Genomic DNA, 22,142 nt, shown 5'->3' with positions numbered 1-22,142 from the left:
AGTCAATTTCCCTGCTTGACAGTACTTTCTGATTTCAGAAAGGACTAAAAACATGATCTGCGCTGAGTTACAATGCTGAAAAAGGCATTAGCCATAACTGTGTGATAGCAACAACAAAATGCCACCTACTCTTTCACATTTTGCACTGCAAACATAAAACAGAGTGCTTGCTGTATAAAACTACCAAGTATTATTCCATCAGTGGAGTGGATGGTTGTAAAGATGTTAATGCATGTCCACATTACACTGTATAGCACACATGGTTCAGGACACTAGGAGATGAATGCACTTTATCATATGTTGACATTACATAACACCTGGGCAGCCCAGGTGAGGCTCCACTGGACTGCCTTTTAAGGTGCTAAATTGAGCCTGATGGTTCATGATGGAGGGTAAATGAGGAAAGTGCAAAAAAAGGGAGAGAGAATGAGTTTGACAGAGAAAATACTTGTGTATAGGAAAAACAAGAGCACAAAAAGAAACTGTATATAGAGACATATAGGATAGATAGCCAAAAGAAGAAATAGATGTACAGCCCAAAAAACATTTATCATGTGTGCTTCCAGAACCTGAGCATTACTTATGCCTATATTTCACCTGTCTGATGTCTCAATGTCTTACAAAAACGAATGAATACAAAATGTAGGACTGAACTGTTTCTTTTTTTGCCTGACACCCACCCACCCCTCTTTGGAGGACCAATTTTACTTCATTACTGGTATTACAAATTTGTTTTAGTACATGCTGTCATCATGTAGAGGGAGGACAATAAACTGCAAACATACGAGCAAACAAAAATTACAAGAGGGAATAAAGGAGAAAATATGGTAGAAATGGGGAAAAAAACAAACACAGAACATGTAAAACAAAACAAAAGAAAACCTAATTATAATATTATACCCTCAGAGAATGAGCTATAGCTATTTATAATACTTGCCATATATATTTATTTATGTGTGTATGTGTGTGTGTTAATATGTGACCAGGAACATTCATGTAGAGGCACCACATGTAGGTCTAAAAGTCGATGGACGTTATGGTGGTTGTAGAATGTTGTTAAGTGTAGACTATGTTTATTGATATTCCTGAGCTGTGTTTTTGATAGATGCTGAGATTTTTTCCATTGCTATGTGTTCTATTAGAAAGTTTTTCCACTGATTGATGGTAATCTTTTTGAGTGAATCACTTGAGTGAATAGTCACTAATTATTATATGGTGGTATATTATGTCTGAGATATTAGATATAAGATATAATATCTAATATCTGGTTAGAAAAAAAATCAATGCTAGAATGTGAGCAGTGAACCTGTGAATAAAAAGAGAATTCTTTGGTCATTTGATGTTTGAGATGCCAACAATCACTGAGCCCCAAATTAGTCATAACGTATTTAATGGTATCTGTTGATTGCCCATTACGGGTGGAGTGTACACTGTTTTTTTCTAAATATGGGTCCATGACGGTACTGAAGTCTCCAATTATAATTGTGGAATCTGAGATATCATAAAGATAAGTGAAAAACTCCTGAAAAAAGGGTGGATCATCAGTATTTGGGCCATAAATATTTGCAATAGTTAAGGAGATATTGGAGATGCTAATGTTGATTATGATATACCTTCCTTCTGGGTCTGTAGGCCTGAACTGTTGACCTGAAGGTTTACTCTGATTTGAATGGACAAAAGCAATTCATCTGGTATAAAGACACACTCTTTAAAGGAATTGAAACGGAACATTGCGCAGGCAGCCGCAGACAGGCAGAACGGACATGTTGGAGATATCTGGTTGGGAGAGAATATGGCAGAGATGGATGAGACGGATAATGAAAAGAGAGAGAGTGCCTGGCAGACAGAGTGATGGAATGAGGAAGAGCCGAGAGAGCAGAATGAAGCAGCTGAAAGGAAACTCACTGGAGCCGTGACCAGCCAGCTTGAGCTCCAGCTCCTGGACCTGTTTGACAAGCAGGGAGATGTGCTGAAGAAGGTCCTTGTTCTGCAGTAGCAGCTGGTGCACACGCGCCTGTGCCTCAATCCTGGCCGCTGCCTCTGCTGAGAGCTGGTCCTTCAGCAGGTGAACCTGAAAAGTTTTACATAACAGTTACAATGACCATCAACAGTTTTGAGCTTTTAAAGTTATTTTATTACATTAATGTGTATTCTTTGTCATTTTCTAATGACTAAACATACTGAAGATCAACAGGGTAACAATTATGTTTAATGTCGTATCCTACACATTTTTCCCCCTTGTTATGATGAAAGTAATTATCAGCACTCAAGTCTTAATATTAGGCAAACGTTACTGTTCATATCTTGGAACAATCTGATGAGCATGAAGCTGAATGTAAAATATAGCCAATATATTAGCTGTTTTATGGCAGTTACATTTTATTATATTTTTCTTTTATTACGAATGAAAATCAAACATAAATCTGAAATTTAAAAGAATGCAACTTTCCAGAATTTCTAATGGTCACTTTAAGTGGACACATGCCATTAAAAAAAGAAATACAATATGTTAAGATGGAACACATTTGTAAAATAATTAATGTAAATGAATAAATATATATGAATAAAATATGTAAATAAAATAGTCATATGGCTAAGGTAATTCCATTTTTCAGGTATTTCCGACTCTAGTTACAAAACACACCAGGCAGCAGCAGGTACCACTGGACTAATGACGAAATAAAAAATAAAAGTAGTTGAAAAAAAAAAGGCATAATGGTAATATTACAGAGTAAAAGAACATAAAAAGCCTGCCACTGAAATTGTCTTAGCAGTTTGCCAGTGTGTTCCATCACTGCACACTAGCCTGCAAAATTGCCTACATCAATAACATTAAACTGCAAAGAGAAACTGCACAACATTAAAATTTCTGCTGTATTCCACCTGTATTTCTCATAAGTGTTTTTTACAGTTGTGATGTTGAAAGTTTATTTCTGGTGTATAGAGCTGATGGAAATGCAGCCTTAATTTCATTTTTTGCAACATGTCAGTTATTTGCTCGAATTTCATTCAACAGCTGAATGGAAACCTGGCTAGTGTCCCTTCTCCTGAAGGACAGAACATGTATATGCAGGAAAATGTGATCTGAGCAATATGTACAGTATCACTATATTTGCAGGAAAGAAATACATGTCCTCATGTTTTATGTACTTTGAGTGGCCACTTCTGAACAGGCACAATTTAACCTCCAGCTCCTCAGTGCTGAAAAGTGAGAAAGGAAAGAAAATGAAACCGACAAGCCTGTGTTCAGCAACTGTCTAAAACATTCATATCTGAAGATTTTATGCAAGATACTCATCATGTATGAAATACTTGATGTTTTATCCTGAAAGCAAACACATTAACATTTACAAGCTTATCAACATTCAGTGGTTCATATATTGTATACTATATGTATACAATGCATGAATGTATATTGAAAAAATTAAGAGACACTCAGGAGAAATATAAATGGATAAAAAAAAACTCATGCAAAGAATGTTCAAGTTATGCTTATGCAATGCACTTCATCTATTTTAAAAGAATCAGAAACAGGGCACGAGTGAACATTGTGTTCCACTGCCGATATATTATATTGAGGTAAACTGAAGAGCTTTATGGAAATTTAATGCAGTAGTTTTGAGGATTAAAAGAAAAGAAAGTTTTGGTTTCCATTAAGGATAACCTGCACAGCCATCAATCCATAAATTATTCAAACATGGGATAAGAAACGTCTGCAGTAGAAATCAGAGAGGTTAACATAGCTTACAGAAGACTGTGCAAACCAAGAGACAAAGCCTCTCTTTTATATCTTTCATATGTCAGAGAAATCATGTTGCATGCATGTCCTTGTTGACAACAGCAAAATCATTTTGGCAACTTCAGGGTTTAGAAACAGCTTTCTTTATTTTCTTTTCTATTGCTATAGAAAACATGCACAGGGGTTCCTTTACTGTTTTTATGAGTGATTGTGCAAACTCATTCAGAGAGCAGTTCGGATGAGTAAGCACTTATTATTGTTTTGTGTAAACAGAGTAAACAAAGTTAACTTGATTTTTATTTTTGATTTTATACACTAAAAACTACAAAAAAATGATTTATTAAGGAAAACAGTAGTTTTGCATTTGCATTAAATAATTAGCTCAAATAAGTATTATAAGTATTCAAATAAAAACATTCAAAGATATAAAGAAATCAGTGTAAACTTGGTAGACAAAGTAGTAGACACCAAAATGTTTAACAGATGGTGACCACTTATGATAGACATCAACTTAAAGCTTTTAGCAGAGAGAGAAGAAAATCAAGCTCTATTCCTTCAGATCCGCAGAGGTTTCTGTCCATCCTTCCACTGTGGGATGATGACGCTTTGGTTCTGAAAGGATGTGTTTGTGATTACTTGGACTGTTATAAGCAGGAAATGCAACCCTGAATTTAATAGGAATGTGGAAAAATATTCCTGCAGATTAAAAAAAACCCCACAAACAAGTCTCCTAAAAAGAATGGAAGCTGTAATAAAGCCCAATTATGGACACACTAAATATCAGAAAAACTCTTTTTCCTGACTAAGAAAATGAATAGCTTGAAATGGCTGTTCTGACTGGAAATTAAATTAATCAAGGGTAATCTCTGACTTTTGTACAGAACTGTATCTCAAGGTAAGTGATGATGAACTGCACTGAAAACAAGCACATATATCTGGTATATATGATGATGTGTAAAGTATTCATCACATTTGCACTTTGAACAACAGAAATCCCAGGATCAGACTTGGATGCAGCACAGCTGTGCATTCATTTCATGCAACAATCTCTCAACGAGCTACTGTGAAATTCCAACAATGCCAAATTCTCTACTGCTGGTCACTCTACCTATCCACCACTCCTCTTCTGTTAGGCAGTGAAAAAAACATAGTGTGACAAATATGCTGTATATAGCAGATTTATGAAACATATCCAAACATATGCAAGCAAATCCAATCTTAAGTAAGCAAACTTGGCAAAGAAACAATATGAGTTGCACTGTAAATCCATGATGACTTTCTGGCTTTCACCTCACTAGTAGTCCTGCCTGATTATACAGCTGTGCTTTGTCCTTCAGGTGTCCTAAGATGCAACAAACTGATAGCCAAGAGAATACATTTCCTGTCATGACTTACGCCAAGCACTGTGACCGTCATGGGCGGTTAAAGGGGCATGGCAGCCTCCTCTTAACTCACAGGGGTCCTGGATGATTTATGACACATCTTATAGAGCGCGCACGCTGTGCACTGCTGGCCTTTAAGAACAATACGTTTTCCACTGATGAGCTATCAGAAATAAAAAGGAGGAGGGGGCTTCAGAACAGAAAAAAGGCCACACTGTAAATGCAGTCAAATAGCTTAGTGCAGGTTCATTGGCTCCAGAGTAGCTGTTTCAAATAAATATATGTGTTTATGTGAGTAATCCATGATGGTCTATGCTAATAAAAAATACATCTATTTAGAGGTTGCATACTGAACATCTTTGTCATGTCATATTTTATGTTGTTGTTGCTTTTCTCAGTAAACACTTGCAAAAATTATCAGTCATCTGTGGGCCACTGTCCAAAAGCTCTCCTCCTAAAACGGGGAGTTAAAAGCACAGGGTAACAATCACACTATCAAAATTACAAAGTGTGAATGAAAAAATAACAGCATTCATTTTCATTTAAAGCTATAATTCACTCAAGGATGATGATTAAACTAACAGGTAACTAGACTAGACTTGGTCCAGTACATACAGCAAAAGTCAAAGATCATTCATCATATAATCCTGTCCTGCCTTACTTTTATTTTTGTGTTCTCTTCTTCTTTATGTTCCCTCATGCCTCTGTCCATGTGCTTTTGCTTGTTTATTTATTTATTTATTTGCTCCACGTTTGCTCTGCCCTTTCGTCATGCCCCTTCCCAGTGTTCTGTCTGTAACATTTCTTTGTCTTGGCTGCTCCTCGCCCTGTTCAGTTTTCCCCCTTGTTCAGCCTTGTCCCTTTTAATTTGTTGTGTTTATGTGCTACTCTTGACGTTTCTGAATTGTTCCCAGTTTCTGTTTTTTTTCCCAGTTTTTTCCTGTTTGGTTTTCCTTGTAAACCAGACGTGCTATTTTGTTAGCTTACCAGTCTTCGGTACCACTCAGTTTTTCCAGTCATTTTAGTTTCCTTTAATTTTTCTTGTTTGTTTCAGCAAGTCCCAGAATTACAGGACTCCTGACTAAGTTTCAGCTTCACAAAACCTAACAAATGCAACAGCAGTTATCTCGTTTTAGGAAGACAGTTAACAACCTTCTCTGTTAACCCAGGTGTTGATACTCAGCCTGTGATTAATCCTCATGCATGCAAACATGGAAGAATGATGAACAGCCAGCTTGTGAAACATGAGGTGGAGTCAAGTTTTTATTTTTTCAAAGCCTGGTAAAAAGTGATCCACAGTCGAGAGACAGCGAATCCAGGGTTAGCTCAAACTAAGCCTAAAGTTTGCTGGCTGAGCGATAAATCCTGCTTCATCAGGCTGACATCACTATGCATGTCACCACTAAGTCTGCTGCTACAACCTTGCGTTACCTGTTTTAATATGGACTAAACAACTCAAGCATTCCTTCTGCTGTCATGCCTCCTTCATTCCACTAAACTAATACTTTATTTAAATTAAAATGGCCATTAATCACAAGTTATTTCTGAGGAGAGTGGACATAAGATAATCCACTAGCATAAAAAAGGGAAAGGAAAATAAATGAAAAAAAAGGAGTTAAAAAAAAAAAGATATACAGAAAATGGCACTCCTAAAAACTGTGCAAGACCAGCAAAACCATCACCATCAGATAAACTGCACTTAAAGCTTTCGTCTTTGAGAGAGAGGAGAAAATCCAAGCTCCACATTTGTTTTAGAGTTTTAAAACTCCACAGATGTGTCTGTCCACCCGTCTACTGCCAGAAGACAACTGAACGCTATGGATCTGAAAAGATGTATAGCTGTCAAGAAGCTGATACTGAAAAAAGAATTCATAGTTTCCCTGTAGTTTCCTTTTAAATGTTTTCTGCTCTTTTTTCCCAACACTGAAAAATATATCACTTGTGCTTAGGGGCTAGAAATCAAATAAATGAAGGGCAGTCTCAGACTTTTGTGCAGTACTGTATATTGCACAATCTTGGATACATTTTCTCATTTTCCCAGTGTCTACTATTTCATGAGTCAATTTACAATACCAATTTCTCACAAAAAAACAAGAAAAATGATAAATCTACCAATAAGTCTAGTGCTGACAGGGACAGTGAGGAGCTGCTGTGACATGAATGTCATATTGCCACATTTTTTGCATTGCCATGGATTGTTATGTACTCCTACACTTTTAATAATTCATTCAGTATTGCAACCAATCTGAGACAGTGATGGTTACCAGCAGCATTCCCCAGAGCAGGTGAAACCACCCACTGCATTTCAAACCAATGCTTTTACAACGTCACCTAGCAGCTCATTTCTATCTACATGACCCAACAAATGCTCTCAATTAGTCGGCACAATAGTCAAGAACTGACTCGGGAGAAGTATACTATCCATTCTCACCCACTCAGAGTCCAGGGAATTGTACTCTTGACCAGGTACAGACCTTTGACTCCCTGTGAGCTTCTATTTTTCAATTACTACTCAAGCTGCCTTTCCATCCAAAAGCCTTTCCTTTTCCAAGCACTTCTAATATGGATAACAAAGGCAAATGCAACATTTAGATCATCTAACTCATCTAAATCTTTACAACTAAAGAGAAAATATGCTGTGGGCTATGTTTGAGAACAGAGTCAATATGGGCAGTGCTTCAGAAAAATACACATTGTTGACTGAGTAGTATTTCAAACTTTTAAGAACAAATTCTCATTTGTAAGAACATCTTTACCATTTATTTTCTGTATATTTCTTTCTATCACTTTAAAATAAACTGAACAAAGTGGGCATCAATCATTGCTCTACTTGAAGAAGCATTATATAATCTTACCTTATACTAAGAAGGCACTGTATGGTGAAAATTTCATATTGTGAGATGTAATACATTGTGAACACTCAAAAACTCACCTGGAACATCTGAGATTGGGTTAGAATGCTTACAGCCTAACTGAAAAACGTCAAAGGCCAATACTGCAAACAAACAATACATTGTGCAGCTCTGCCTTTTATTTTCTTACCTTCTTTTTCATTTATTTCCATCATTAAGAAGGAGCAAATCTGATCTGTTACAGAAAAAGCTTACTCCTTCCCAGTTTCCAAACAAGCATTTAGATCTCATTAGCAGTTCAACGAGGTTTGCAAAGCGATTCTCAATAGAAATCTAGTCAAACAGCCCTTCTCGCTCTGCTGTGTACTTTAATGGAGCGCTCATTCTGTCTTACTCGAGTGCAGTGCATACCATTCAGCTCTTCTCAGAAAAGCACCTCCACACACAGCTGATGTCCTGAGCTGGGTCTCATCTGGCAGTCTAGCGATGTCAAGAGGGATCAGAGTATGTGCGTGACCAACCTTGACCAGGCTAAATGATCTAACACAGGTGCAAAGGTCCATTTTTTGCAATTTGACAGTGTGTAATTGAATGATATCTCTCTATTGTTCAAAGGAGTGAATACTCTGATAGCTTTAATCTGAGCGCTGGAGCACCCTCCACACAGAAGAACAAAGAATAGTAACTATTCCTCTCATATAATTCTGCTTTAATGAAGGAATATGTTTTTGTAAGTGCCTTGTTTTTACCATTAGAAACTCTCATTATAGACTGCTTTAATTTGCCAGTGCCGTCATGCCCATGGAATATAATCAATAAACCATATGCATACAGGAATATGATAAGCAGGATATTTGGCCAAAGTCAGCTATCTTCAGTGTCATTACACTGGAATCAGGTGCAAAAAGCTGAGGAGCACAGAGAAATAGCAATTAAGTGTTGAAAGTATAGGAAGCGAGGGCTAATCTCAACTAAACGCTCTAGTGTTTCAGGAGGACTGTAAGCATATTAACATGTCCAACACTGAGTTACTTTGCGAGTCTTCTGATGTGTACAGAGAGTGTACTGCAAAAAAATCAAGGGCATCTTTTCATCTGTGTTTTTCCCAAGGATAAAGGTCTCAGCCACACAAACAGAGAAATAAATTAATAAACAACGACTGTTGAGCTTGTGCTGCTTTGATAGAACACATCAAAGCGTGCCATTCTTCTTCAGTGACTGGTGTCATAACTGGGCAGATGGAATATAGCCACAGCTTGTGTTTGTGGATCATTGTACTGGGCGCTATGGCAGACATCCCTAACAGCCCTGTCTCTGCACCAGACAGCCGGGCTCTCACACGCCGACAAGCTTATCGAACAGTCAGGAGTTTGTAATTTACAAGGTTCTAGTCACAGTGAAAAAACCCACATTGCACCTTGTGAATGGACATTACGGTTATACTTTCCCTTCTCAAGAGCTTGAAACCATGCCAGAATGAGATCACCACAGGCTTTTGAAAAGCCTGATTACTACAGCACCCTGAGTGAAAATGCCGAACACATACAAAACCTTCAGCTATTTATGCCCCCGGCAGTGAGGAATCAGTTCTTATGTTTGGATTACAGGGGATGAAGTTCTGCTCGGGGGTTAGGACAGATGAGAGAGGAAACAAGAAAGGAAGAGCAAGCGCGAGAGAGAGAGAGAGTGAGAGAGCGAGAGGAAGAGATAGAGAATACGAGTGAGAGATGGACTCATCTAGGTCAGTAGCTAGAGGGAGAAGGATCAGTGGGATTGGAGCAATTGCTGGTAAAGTAGCTCAATCACAGAATCATAGCCTCCAGTCTCATTGTGCTCTATAAACAAGCTGAGCTTACATCAAGAAAACCTCAAAAAAGCCACACTGACAGAAAAGTAAATCTGACTTTGAATCAAAAAATGAGGCACAATCTGAACTGAGCTGGCTGTGAAGTTATTAAGCGTTTGCACACAGTGCAAATTTAGGATTAACATCTTTCTAATCAGTACAAACTCCAAATAAGCAGCTCATTCATCTCCTATACCATCTGATATTACAGTATTCCTTTCACAATAAGTACTGACCCCTAACTAAAAAATCGGCATAGTGCAGACTGTGCACAAGCAAAAACTAACAGCCCCAAAGGAAACAATGAACCTACTTACAGAGCTGAATCACTACTTATTTTCAAATTAATTACCTCAATATTCTTATTCTTATCTTTTGTCTCCCCTCTTTAAAGCATTTCCAATTGTTTGCACTGAACACACTGCTGGGAAAACCATGCCACATAGACTATTTCAGATAACATGTGTGTCATTTTGCCAGTGTAAGTTATGAGCTCATTATAAATAGCAGTTCTTCAGGAAATATCTTCACTGCTGTAACACTGGACCTACTTTGTGTAACAAAATCAAAGCAGACTGTCTCTTACCTGAGCTACAGCTACTTGGGTTTGCTGCTGCTGCTGTGTGAGTTGCTGCTGAAGGAGCTGGAGCTGGTGGTGGATGGACAGCGGCGTGCCAGCTGGGAGCTGGCTGCCAGAAGGAAGCAGCATTTTTGGGGAGGATAACAGGATGGAGGGTTCTTCGGAGAGCTGTAGAGGAGGAGAGAATGATAATCATGATTTTTCTGTTTTAGAACTGAATTCACGATTCTCACTTACTATTGTTCAACACAGCGATTTTGTAAAGGACAATATAAAGAACAATGTTATAGCTGTTTCAGTGGCAAATTTTCAACACCAATATGTTGGGGTGCAATACCACTGATGAGTGGGTGGATGGGTGCTTGGGTGGCACGCATGCACTTTGAATGTTTGTGTAGTACTTCACTGACGTGTGGGCCAGTAAACCAAACCGACTAAGGTAAACTTCAAGTAGTCTACTGTACTCTAATGTGACACCGAACATAATATTTTAACACAAATAAGTCTAACACAAACTCGTTGAACACCAAAAGCCACACGGCATGACAGCACCTGGGAAACAAATGCTGGCGGAATATTTTTACATGCTTATAGTTGCATGCAGCTCATGGCAAACAGTGGAAAATTACACTTGAAGCTTTGAGCATTGCACATGTCCCTTCTGTCATTGTTCATACAATATTTTATGTGGAAAGTCAGCTGTGTGCAGCTGGTATAAATACTGTGTAAAGATATTAATAACATAAGAATGCTTTGCGTTGGGAGTGGGCAGCATTAGGAGTAAAAATATTATATCACAATACAGTTTAATGATACATGATATGCATCAAAATACTTTTTTTGCCATTTAAAAATGTTAACAGACCAAATAAAAAACTGAATTGCCACATATAGTAAATGTAATAATAGATTTACATCTAGAATGACTTTACAAATGTTTTTACAAACTGCACTAAATACAAAACGTAATGAAAAGTATGCTCACTATCTAAACAATCATATAGTTGTAGCATCTTTAAGTTCTGACAATATCTAAAACATGCTTAGAAAAGTGTTTTCTAACACAATAAATCATGATGAAGATAAAATACTGTCACACTGCCCATCCCTACTTAGCATCATGATTACCACTTTTGATCTAAAATGCTCTTTGCCTATCTGTGCTCTCAAGGAAAAAATGCTCCTTTATGATGGTAACGTGTCTACTGCAGTTTTGCAGTGATTTGTGCGGCCATACTGTGATCTACAGAATCGACCCTGTTCATCACCTGAATTGCAACGAACTGGGATACCTTAGCAATAGACTAAAAACATCTAGCAACCAACTATAATAGCACAGAAACAGCCTAGCAAAACCTTAGCAACAATCTAGGCTACAATAGCAGCAGCCTAGCAACAGCTTAGCAGGAATCTGGGGTTCCGCAGCGACAGCCTAGCAACAGCTTAGCAGCCATCTGGGGTACCACAGCAACAGCCTAACAACACTATAAAAACCACCTGGAATACCATAGCAACAGCTTAGCAACATCTTGGTAATAATTGTGTGATTCCATAGCAACACCCTAATAACCATACAACAACCACCAAGCAATGCTCTAACAACAAACTGGAATACCATAGCAACCTTGTAGCAATACTATAACAAGTAACAGTAATTACTACATAAACACAACTCAGTTTTCGTAGCATCAACTTAAAGTTTGTTCATGGACTTTCTAATTTAAATATTGTATTTTTACCTATTCCTTTAAACTTTCAAATTCCTGAAATCTAAAGCAGCCAGCAATTGACATCTATTGTAGTTAACTGTCAGAACAGGATATCATGTTCTTGATATTATGTATCAAGAATGTTAGTATGAATATAACACTTGTTATCTATAAACACCTTTAACACTGAAAAATGTTACAGCCTCTGACTGTAGACGGTATAAATCAACAAGCACTACATGTTAACTTTATATATGTTAACACAAACCAGGATGTAGACATCTGCGTCAACTGTGGCAATTATGGAAGAAAATAGTGCATGGAATGAGAAACTTCAGTAATGTACTGTTTTTCACAAAGCATAACACTTCCCTCTTACACTTACCTGTATGCACTGTTAACATTTAACTGTCACTAGAACAGGTTCTCACTCTAAACTACATGATGGGCTGAACTAAATAGGCTTGCTAAGGAATGCCAATGATGCTTAAAGAAGAAGAAAATAATATGCTTTCATCAAATTCTCTGCATGCAAATATCTTTCCGTAAGTCTTCCAGAACACATATAAAGTCCAGTGTACAAAGATCAAAAGACACTCAGATGCAAAAAAAACCTGTCAAAGCACTAAATCAGCTAACGTAATTAACCTAGATCTCCTCAACTTTCTGCAAATAACCATGTTTCAAAGAAGGGAAAAACAGAATGAAAACATCCCAGCGTTACAGAAACTTGATCAAAACCCAAGTAGGAATAGCCTCCGGAATCTCTCTTTGAACAGAAAATGCTATGTTTTGGTGGCAGATAATTGCACTGGGGAGCCACACAGCACAGAGACGAGCGCTGTCGACTGACAAACAGTTTCCTCATTTTAGTGGGTAGCTTTGCATGCTGGGTTACAGTCATTAGCAGGATGTGCTGCAAACTTCATCTTAGCCATTTTTCTCTGTGGCCGTACAGTGAACTCACAAAGTTCTTTTTCACTTCTTTCGCAAACTACCTACTCTTTCAGCATATTCACAAAAAAGATGTGTTAAATCTTTTAGCATATTTGTCTTAAAAGTAGAGCTGTCATGATTACTTGATTTAAATTGATACCTTGAGTAAACAAATTATTTTAATTAAGTGTGTAACTACAAACATGCATTAGTAAGATCCTACTGGTGTGGGTTTCCTCTTTTTCTGAGGGATGGGCACTAATAGCTTCCCCCTTGTGGAGAATGCTCCCAATGAATCTACTTAATGAAAGGTCTGCATTGTGAAGGATGAACAGGATGATTATAAAGACGTGTTCAGCAGTCTGAGCATTCTCCACAAGGGGGCGCTATTAGCATTCAATTCGCTCATCACTGAAATAGTGGAAACCCAGACCTGCAGGATTTCATGAATGCACGTCTGTGGTTACTGGTTTATATGAAGTAAAATTAAATGCTTGCTGTTACAGACTGCCTGAATATGAGAGTGTACATGAAGCTAAAGGTTTTATTAGGTCTAAGCTGAACAGTTTGCCAGCTGGCTAACAGGCTAAGAGACCTGATACCTACAGATATACTGATGGTTCATGTGTTAAATTTGATGTCTCTGGTTAAGAGGTGTTATCGTTGCCTTGATACAGAAATGTAAACATATTTTTATATTGAAAATAAAATGTCTAGTCCTTAACTAGACACACAGGACAATGTGTTTTAACCCATCTGTTTTGAGAGTGCAGCAATATATTGCCATGGAACACTCTTGTTAGCATCTCAACACTAGGGTGTTGTGAGACAGTGACATTAATTAGAGCAGAGGCTCCAGTTTTTAGAGCTGTGCTGCTAGCATAAACAGAACAGAGGGACAGCAGGTAGTGAACATGGTGGCTGTGACCAACTGCCCATATCTTCCTCCAAGCCTGACTTGTTTACTTTCCCCAAAAGTCTGAGATAAAATTATAGTAATGGCAGCAGTAAGATATTGACCGCCTGCATGCTGAGAGCTGAGTGTGTTTGGGTGAGTGAGAGAAAGAACACAATGTACCAGCCAGGAAAAAATATCTTAACAGTGTAGACTCTGTTCTATTTGGTTGATGCACAGTTGCCAGTGGAAATTCCTGGCATTTCCAAGAAGTGCAAAAGTGCTTACTCACCAAGAAGGATTAGAGAAGTAACCAGAGTGGTGATTTTTGTTTGGTTTAAAACTCAAATTTTCTGAGAGTTTCATTATCAAAGACTGAGGTGCACATTTCCATACTGGTTTGGTTAGATATGCTGGGTTTTCCTCTCTGCCTGGACAGCATCATTTACACACGCAGAACACTGCAACTCATAGTACAATTTATACTAAACCAAGAACCAGATGTACTTCAGCTTATATAAACCAGGTTGCTTCTTGTTTGGTAATTCCAACAAAATGTTTCAAAATTTCCACATAATTCAATAACTGAGATTTCCACTGAGAACGCCTTCGGAGTATTCTGATGTGATATTTACCTTTTTAGAATAAAACTTGGAAATCTGGATTTTCCTTACAGTGGTGGTGACAGGAATCAGGGGTCATGATGTATTCAGTGCAAATAAAGCCATTTTACTTGCCATTTTACACCACCAGTGAACCTGCACAGGGTCATAAGGTTTTATATAGAGTCATATGAAGAAATAAGTACACACTTTTTCAACACATTTGAATATACAGATATCAAGTCTTCCTTTAAACAGCGCTGATATATAAAGGTGACATAATTTAATAAGTGACACTTAGAATTAATATTTTTGACATCCTTTATATAATCAAAACAAATACTAATGCAATTTTCTGATATGGAATAAGTAAGTATACTGTTATATATCACTACTTAAAAGATGTTAAGTTGAAATCAGATGCATCCGATCAGGTGTTAATGATTAGAATACCGTTAAGGAATATCTCGGATGAACTTTTCTTATTTAAAACTTCAGATCTGGTTTGCACTTGGCTATTGGAGCGTGTGGTATTATCATGCCTAGATCAAAAGAGCTCTCCGAAGCCTTCAGGAAAAAATTGTTGCAGATGCCTATGAGTCTAGGAAAGGGGGTTAAGAGGATATCCAAAACATTGGAAATCAATCATTCCACTGTCTGGATGATCAACTACAAGTGCAGAAGATTTGCCCCACAAATTTAACCTGAGAGCTGACCAGAAGATCCTAAAAGAACACTCTTTTTTAAATAAATGATTGCAAAGTCAGATATGCATTGTTCTTTGTTCTTTTACATAACATTTATCTATACATGCTGTTTAAATGAATCTCAAATACTGACATGTCCACATCCATCAAAAAATGAGAAACATTTCATAGGGTGTACTTGCTTCATCACATGACTGTATAATGTTTTCTTTTACTGCGTGTACCTCTCCACCTTCTCAAAACCTGCTGTCAAACAATGTCTCAGGTATCATTGCTGTCCAAAGAAAAACAAGTATCTCCAAAATAGTAACTTTACAGGAGAAGGCAAAAAACACTCTTACTTTCAAAGTATGTTAAGGAGATTTTATTCCAAGTGATTTTAGAGCCTTTCTATTAGTACAATCATCAAGAAAATGTAATGCAATGTAAAGGACAGCTGGTGGGTTGAAATGATGTAGAAAAATGGCAACAAAGTTGCCAAAATTTCACTGTATCTTCTAAATCCTGCACCTTGCATGAATATTGCAATTAGTAGCAAGTCCTGGGTGCAGTTCATGTAATTAGCTACAGTCCTTGAAAACTGAACGTTCCTTTCTTGTTGCAGTGTCAGAGCACACTACGGCTGCATCCAGCCACATTCTGCGCCTTCTCACACAAGCACATCAGGCCCTAAATGCTCAGTCTAAGAATTCAGAAGGCTTAAGCTTGTCAGAACAACACAAAGCTAGGCTTTGCTACTTACGCAGCACATTCTATTAGAGAAGTGTCTCATGCTCCTACACACATGACAGATGACTCCACATTTCAAGGTGTGAGGGCTAATACATACACCCACCAAAAACACATACCTGCTCTAATCTTCTCCTCCTCCCATCAGAGCATGTTGCTAAAAGCCACGACTCCACAGACTCCCTGCCACTCCTCATATTCCTGGTAGGATTAACGCAGGCCAAACAAAAGCAGGCCTGGGTTAGCATTTTGATGAGGCCAGCTTTTTGCTAGAGCGTACTACTCGACAGCTGTTTATTTGGGCAGCCCTGCAGAACGCTATATTGTAAACAACACCTGCTCCCGCAGATGACTTCGCAAGAGTTTATGACTTTGCTTAATACCCATGGCCAGAGCCTGAGAGAACAAAGCCAAAAAGTCATCACAGAGAAAATTATGCTCCTCCAAACTCTGTCAGGATAAATGTTGATCTTCCAAGGCTCTTTAAACGGTCTGGATATGTTACATCACCTTGACAAAGCATCACTCGTGAATTTAAATTATTCTGAACTTTTCAGGCTGATGACTTCAAGGCCTGAGTAGCTGCACGAAGTACTGTGTTTTCATAATGAAAAAACATCAATTACTATATTAGGCATTTGTTGAACACCATCCATTACTATCTTGCATATTTCCCAATGTTTTATGTGGTTCTGGACACACATTTTGCTATATTTTCCATTTTTGTCTATTATTCTTAAATGGCAGCTGGTATAGCAGTCTGGGGCTCAATTCCTTGCATTGCCAAGCACAACATGCATTACCAAAAGTCCTTGGTCAAGACACTTAACGTTAGGGCTGCTTAAGATGGAAATGTACATAAAATTCAATAAAGTTGTTGGATATCATAATCACAACATGAGAAATGATAAATGATTAAAATAGCATGTCTCTGACTGGATGTGCTGCACCTTATTTTCTAATAAACCTTTCATATAAGGAAATATAGCAAAAAAATAAAAATGAAAAGCACCATCAGAACTGAAAGCACATGTTCAAGAAGATTTTTTAATTATGCAACAACACCTTGCACTTATGAAGCAACAAAAGCTACATGACTGCTAATGGTACCCCCTTGTGGAAACCTATAAGCTGTGAAACATGAGTGAATTTCATCAGGTGCTTCAGTCGAAAAACAGTCAGGATTTCCTAGACAGCATTTTCTATCTGTGTTTGCACTCAGGCTCAAACAAATACGCATATTTATATTTTCAATACAGGTTCACAAAATGAGTGTATATATTTAATTTATATTTAATTTTAGTGTATATATTTAATTTTGTTGTGACAGTAGCCATTACTGCATCATACATTTCACTACACAGCCTATGCACCTTACACACAACACTGAGGATAGATGTCATGTTTTTAGCATTTCTACAGCCTCGTAGTTAAGGATAGCGTACTGGAGCAACTGGTAGTTTAAATTAACCAAATGGGGGGGGGGGTAGGGTTTGGGGGGGGGGTGCTGGAGCCTATCCCAGCAGTCTTCGGGCGAAAGGCAAGATACACCCTGGACAGGTCGCCAGTCCATCGCAGGGCAGACAGACAGACACAGACAGTCACTCACACATTCACACCTAGGGGCAATTCAGCATGTCCAATTGGCCTGACTGCATGTCTTAGGACTGTGGGAGGAAACCAGGAGAACCCGGAGGAAACCCACGCAGACACGGGGAGAACATGCAAACTCCACACAGAGAGGACCCTGGTCACCCGGCAGGGGATAACATGACATTCCCATCTACCTAAATATATCACTTCAGCACTGCACACGCAAAGTATATCAGATTCACGCAGGAAAATTCAGCTCTCAATAGTGTGTTTATTGGGGAAACTCTTATCATGATAATGATAAAAATATATATATTATATGAAAATAAATTGATCATGCAGTCCTACCTAGTGTTACATTCACCTAACTACATCATTAAATTGTCCAGATTCAAACTCTACTACTTGCACTACTTTTTTTCCCCCTCCTGCTCAATAAACTAGCCTCCCTGTGTTTCTGAATCTCCAGTAAGCAATACCAAATCCTGAAAGCTCTGCTGACTCATGACCCATAAGAGGAGATTGGGCTTGCATGTCAACTGGCACAGCGCTACACTGAGGTATTTGTTATCTTGTAGTTACTGGAGGGCAGTATGAAAACCTAAGCTGTTCACTTGGCCAAAGTGAGAGGCAGAGAGGGATAGATGACCAGAGTGTGTGTGTGAGGGGGGTCAGTGGGAGCGGGGGGTGGGGTGGGCTGCAGCTGGAAGGTAAAGGACATGCTGAAACAGGAGGATTAAAGAAGGCTGATACTGAGCACTATGATCCATAGTTTCATGGGAGTTGTAAGAGAAACATGGCCCGTAACTCCACTTTAGGCCAGACTACAGCCCATTAATATAGTACTGAACACATACTAATAACAGGACATGGAGAAAGCTTTGTCAGAGGACCATGGAACAGTATATTAGCGCTGGGTTATATAGTAATGTAATTCTCACCTGTGTTGATTTGAAACTAAGCTGATGTCAATATGTGACAGGAGCTAATCAATAGCTCATTTACTGTTCATGACCAAGAACTGTTAAAACAATAGACAATAGAAGGTCACATAAGTGGCAATGTTAGGAATTTTTTAAAGGAAAATATTGAGATTATTATTTTTACATATATCCCTGCCCTACAGAATATATGGGAATTGTTAAGAGTTCCAAGGGTTTTACTACATGTACTCTACAAACTCCTATCATGTCTTCCTGCATATTGTGAGAATACAGTAGTATTGATTTGAGTGGTAATATTTAATGATATTTAACTCCCTGAGTCTGAAGTGAGAAGTAATGAAGCGTATAACAGGTTATGGCACCAGCATTCATCTCTACTGTCACTAAGGTTCTGGGGGACCAATGGCCAGTTTGCCTGTAGACAGCACGATCAGTAGGGGTCAGAGGGTAATGAGGTAGGATAAGGTAAGGTTCGTCAGCTTGGCCAGACTCAACTCCTTCTCCAAGGCAGCTGTATTACTCACTAAGCCATGTATTAAGCAGAGGCTTCGACTCCAGCTTTCACTTCTGTTGTCTCCTTTCCTCCAGGCTTAGAGTTTTAATGAAGTCCGTAATGTCTGCAGGGCATTTCTGACTTCACAGAGAGGAGGACGTAGGGATAAAGATAGTTGGCAGGAGAAAGAGATACAAAATTACAGATGAATAAAAATTAATTCAAATAAGAAAGGGCGGGAAAGAAAAAGCAACACTGGGACGCACAAGGGATTTTTTTTGGTTTTCATCAAAACTGCAATTTGAAAAAGTGCTGCTATTTTAAATATTGCTTATAATTGCAATAATTACAGCACCTCAAGCCAGAAAAAGTTTTTTCCTAAACAAGTCCTAAACAAGTCAGTATGCATTCTTCAGCTAACTTAAGGCCATAACACTGAATAATGGTGACATTACTATAGCCTATTAATGACAGCATGCTAATAGTGTATAGCTGTACACACACACACACACACACACACACACACACACACACACACACACACACACACACACAATTTCTGATACCGTTTATCCTTCTGGGTCACAGGTGGTGCTGGAGCCGATCCCAGCAGTCATTCAGCGGAAGGCAGGATACACCCTGGACAGGTCACCAGTCCATCACAGGGCAGACGTATATTTCTTTTTTTACACTTTCAACTAAAATACAAAATCCATGGTGCACAGATAACCATGACATACATACTGGTATACACAAATGAGTAGTGCCACTACACATAAAAAAAGAATTTTAAAAGTACTACTGAACTTCATTACAAAAAAATTATAATATTTTTGGGAACACTGGCACATAAGATAAAAAAAAAGAAAATTGCTCGGCCAAGTAAAAAGAACCAGTAATTTGAACTGAATTTAGACAACAACAGAAATCAAGATGACTGAGCTGTTTCTTCCCCTTTGGGTCTTGAGTCTTTCCGAGTCATTGGGGTTGAAGTCTTTCTCGATTTTCTTGAGTCTCAAGTCATCAAATTTATGCCTTGAGTTGGATTCGAGTCCAAGTCGCAGGAAAGAGCTGGCAAGAGCTGTTTTCATTCTTACATTCTGCTAGTTCATTTAGCAGTACCAGAATAGCAAAGGGGAAAATGAATGATAGCTCCCAGCTTTTCAGATTAACCTGAGATGTTGCCCTCAGAGACCACGCTTGGCACCTGGCTGTCAGCTATCATTACGACCAACATTGATTCTTTTCAGCTGCATCAGTGTTGTTCAGCAGCTTGTGGAATGACCAGGTTTGGTGAAGTTCATGCTGATGAGCTTGTAATGAAGTCTATCCTTGACGCTGCAGATGACCGTGAGAACTCTCAGGGCCAGCTGTACATACAAGCACAGGCACAGCGTAAAACAAGTCGACTGAAATATGCACCCACAAAGCATCTGAAGCTATTGTTTTATTTACCAATACTGCATTTGAAAGCATTATAACTGTATGCTAGTGCAGTGCAGGGTTTCAAAAGACGTAGACAAAACAGAAAACGAAGGAGACAAAGAGATAGTGATGTTAGTAAATGAGGTTCTTTCCCACCAAAACATTCTACAGGGGTGTTATTTTACTTCAGCAAAACAAATACAGTTTGTAAAACAATAACATGGACTGTGTACGTGTATTGCTGCTGCATCATGGCATATTTTGCACTGTATCTTCTCCCATTCGTACATCTGTTCCTGAAAGTTTAAACAGTGTTTTTCTGATGGTAAACATTCTTTCAGCACATGTTCGATGCGCATGCCTCTGATGCCCAAACTGGCTACTGCGAGTTGCACAAAGAGTTGCTCAAACTTTCATAACTAACAGAATATGGTTTACAAAGAACAAGATTCATAGTGCGTTAAAACTCTTCCCTCAGTTTCATAAATAACGCACAGGCAGAATGTCAGATTAATGCAGGAAACTGCCACAAAAGGCTCAGTGCATCAGGCCCTTTTTGTCTTGGAGTACAATGGAAGCCACAAACCAAAGAAACTTCCCAAAAGATTGCAATACTGGTTGATATTCATGAATGATAAGCCAGGACCACATAATTAAGGCAAACTGAATGTTCGTTTTTATATTCTGTGGATGTAACTGTAGGGCAACAGCAAGTGTCTTAATGGAATGACAGGCTCTCACACTGCAGACTCCTTATACTGCATCACTACTTACATTTATGGAACTATGCTGAACTAATAAATGTCATCTGGCAGTAAAATTTCCGGATGTTACATTTACACAGGATTAGAAAGCTCATCATTTGCTCAAATAAACGCTCATTTTGTTCATCAGTGTTTACTACGGATGTCTCTAAAAATACTGAGACTTTCACGCTCACACAGATCTAACTTAATGTAGTTATTATCCATGTCAGTAAAATTACCATTATAAGTCCCATTCTCATGAGACCTCTGTAATTTTAATTTTGTGTAATTGGAAGCTTTAAATATATTAATGATATGCAAAACACAGTAATAGTATAAGAGGTAAACAGGACTGTGGGACAATGTTTATTTCATTTCATTTAGACACAAAACCACGTTCTACCTACCTACCTTAAAAAATCTCAACTCCCCAACATTCACAGCTACTGCAAATTACAGTGCAATTTAAAAAGACCTAAAAAAAAAAATAAAGAAAAACAGAAAAAAATCTTACATAGCCTTACTTCTTAGGTGATAGCACTGGGTAAAATGAACAACACTGAAAAATAAATCTGAACACGTTTTATTATTCAAAAACAGGCAAGGGAAATCAGCAGGTTTTTGTGTCAGATAAGTAATAAGACACGTTTTGTGTCAGATAAGTAGGACATTTTACATAGAACACTGTGTTCAGCATAACCGACTGAACACCACTACTGCTCATTACTGGCACTGATTTCATAGGACCCTTTACACTGTTCCAGTGCTCCACTACGGCTCTTTACTGGCACTGAGTTGATTTCATAGGACCCTTTACACTGTTCCAGTCCTCCACTACTGCTCTTTACTGGCACTGAGTTGATTTCATAGGACCCTTTACACTGTTCCAGTGCTCCACTACGGCTCTTTACTGGCACTGAGTTGATTTCATAGGACCCTTTACACTGTTCCAGTCCTCCACTAC

General features: G+C 38.3%; 1 protein-coding gene across 1 annotated transcript in view; it reads right to left on the bottom strand.

Annotated features, from left to right (window-relative positions):
- Positions 1-22,142, bottom strand: part of nos1apa (nitric oxide synthase 1 (neuronal) adaptor protein a) — a 126,656-nt gene that overhangs the window by 8,664 nt on the left and 95,850 nt on the right. The window contains exons 8-9 of the mRNA XM_017721133.2: positions 10,406-10,567; positions 1,906-2,071 (exon numbers count right to left, since the gene is read on the bottom strand). Coding sequence (XP_017576622.2) covers positions 1,906-2,071; positions 10,406-10,567 — 328 coding nt within the window. The remainder of the gene's footprint in view (positions 1-1,905; positions 2,072-10,405; positions 10,568-22,142) is intronic.

This window comes from Pygocentrus nattereri, chromosome 26, assembly GCF_015220715.1.
Source record: "Pygocentrus nattereri isolate fPygNat1 chromosome 26, fPygNat1.pri, whole genome shotgun sequence".
Lineage (NCBI taxonomy): Eukaryota > Metazoa > Chordata > Actinopteri > Characiformes > Serrasalmidae > Pygocentrus > Pygocentrus nattereri.
Note: the sequence above shows the minus strand (reverse complement) of the source record. Positions and strands in the feature narration are given on the sequence as shown.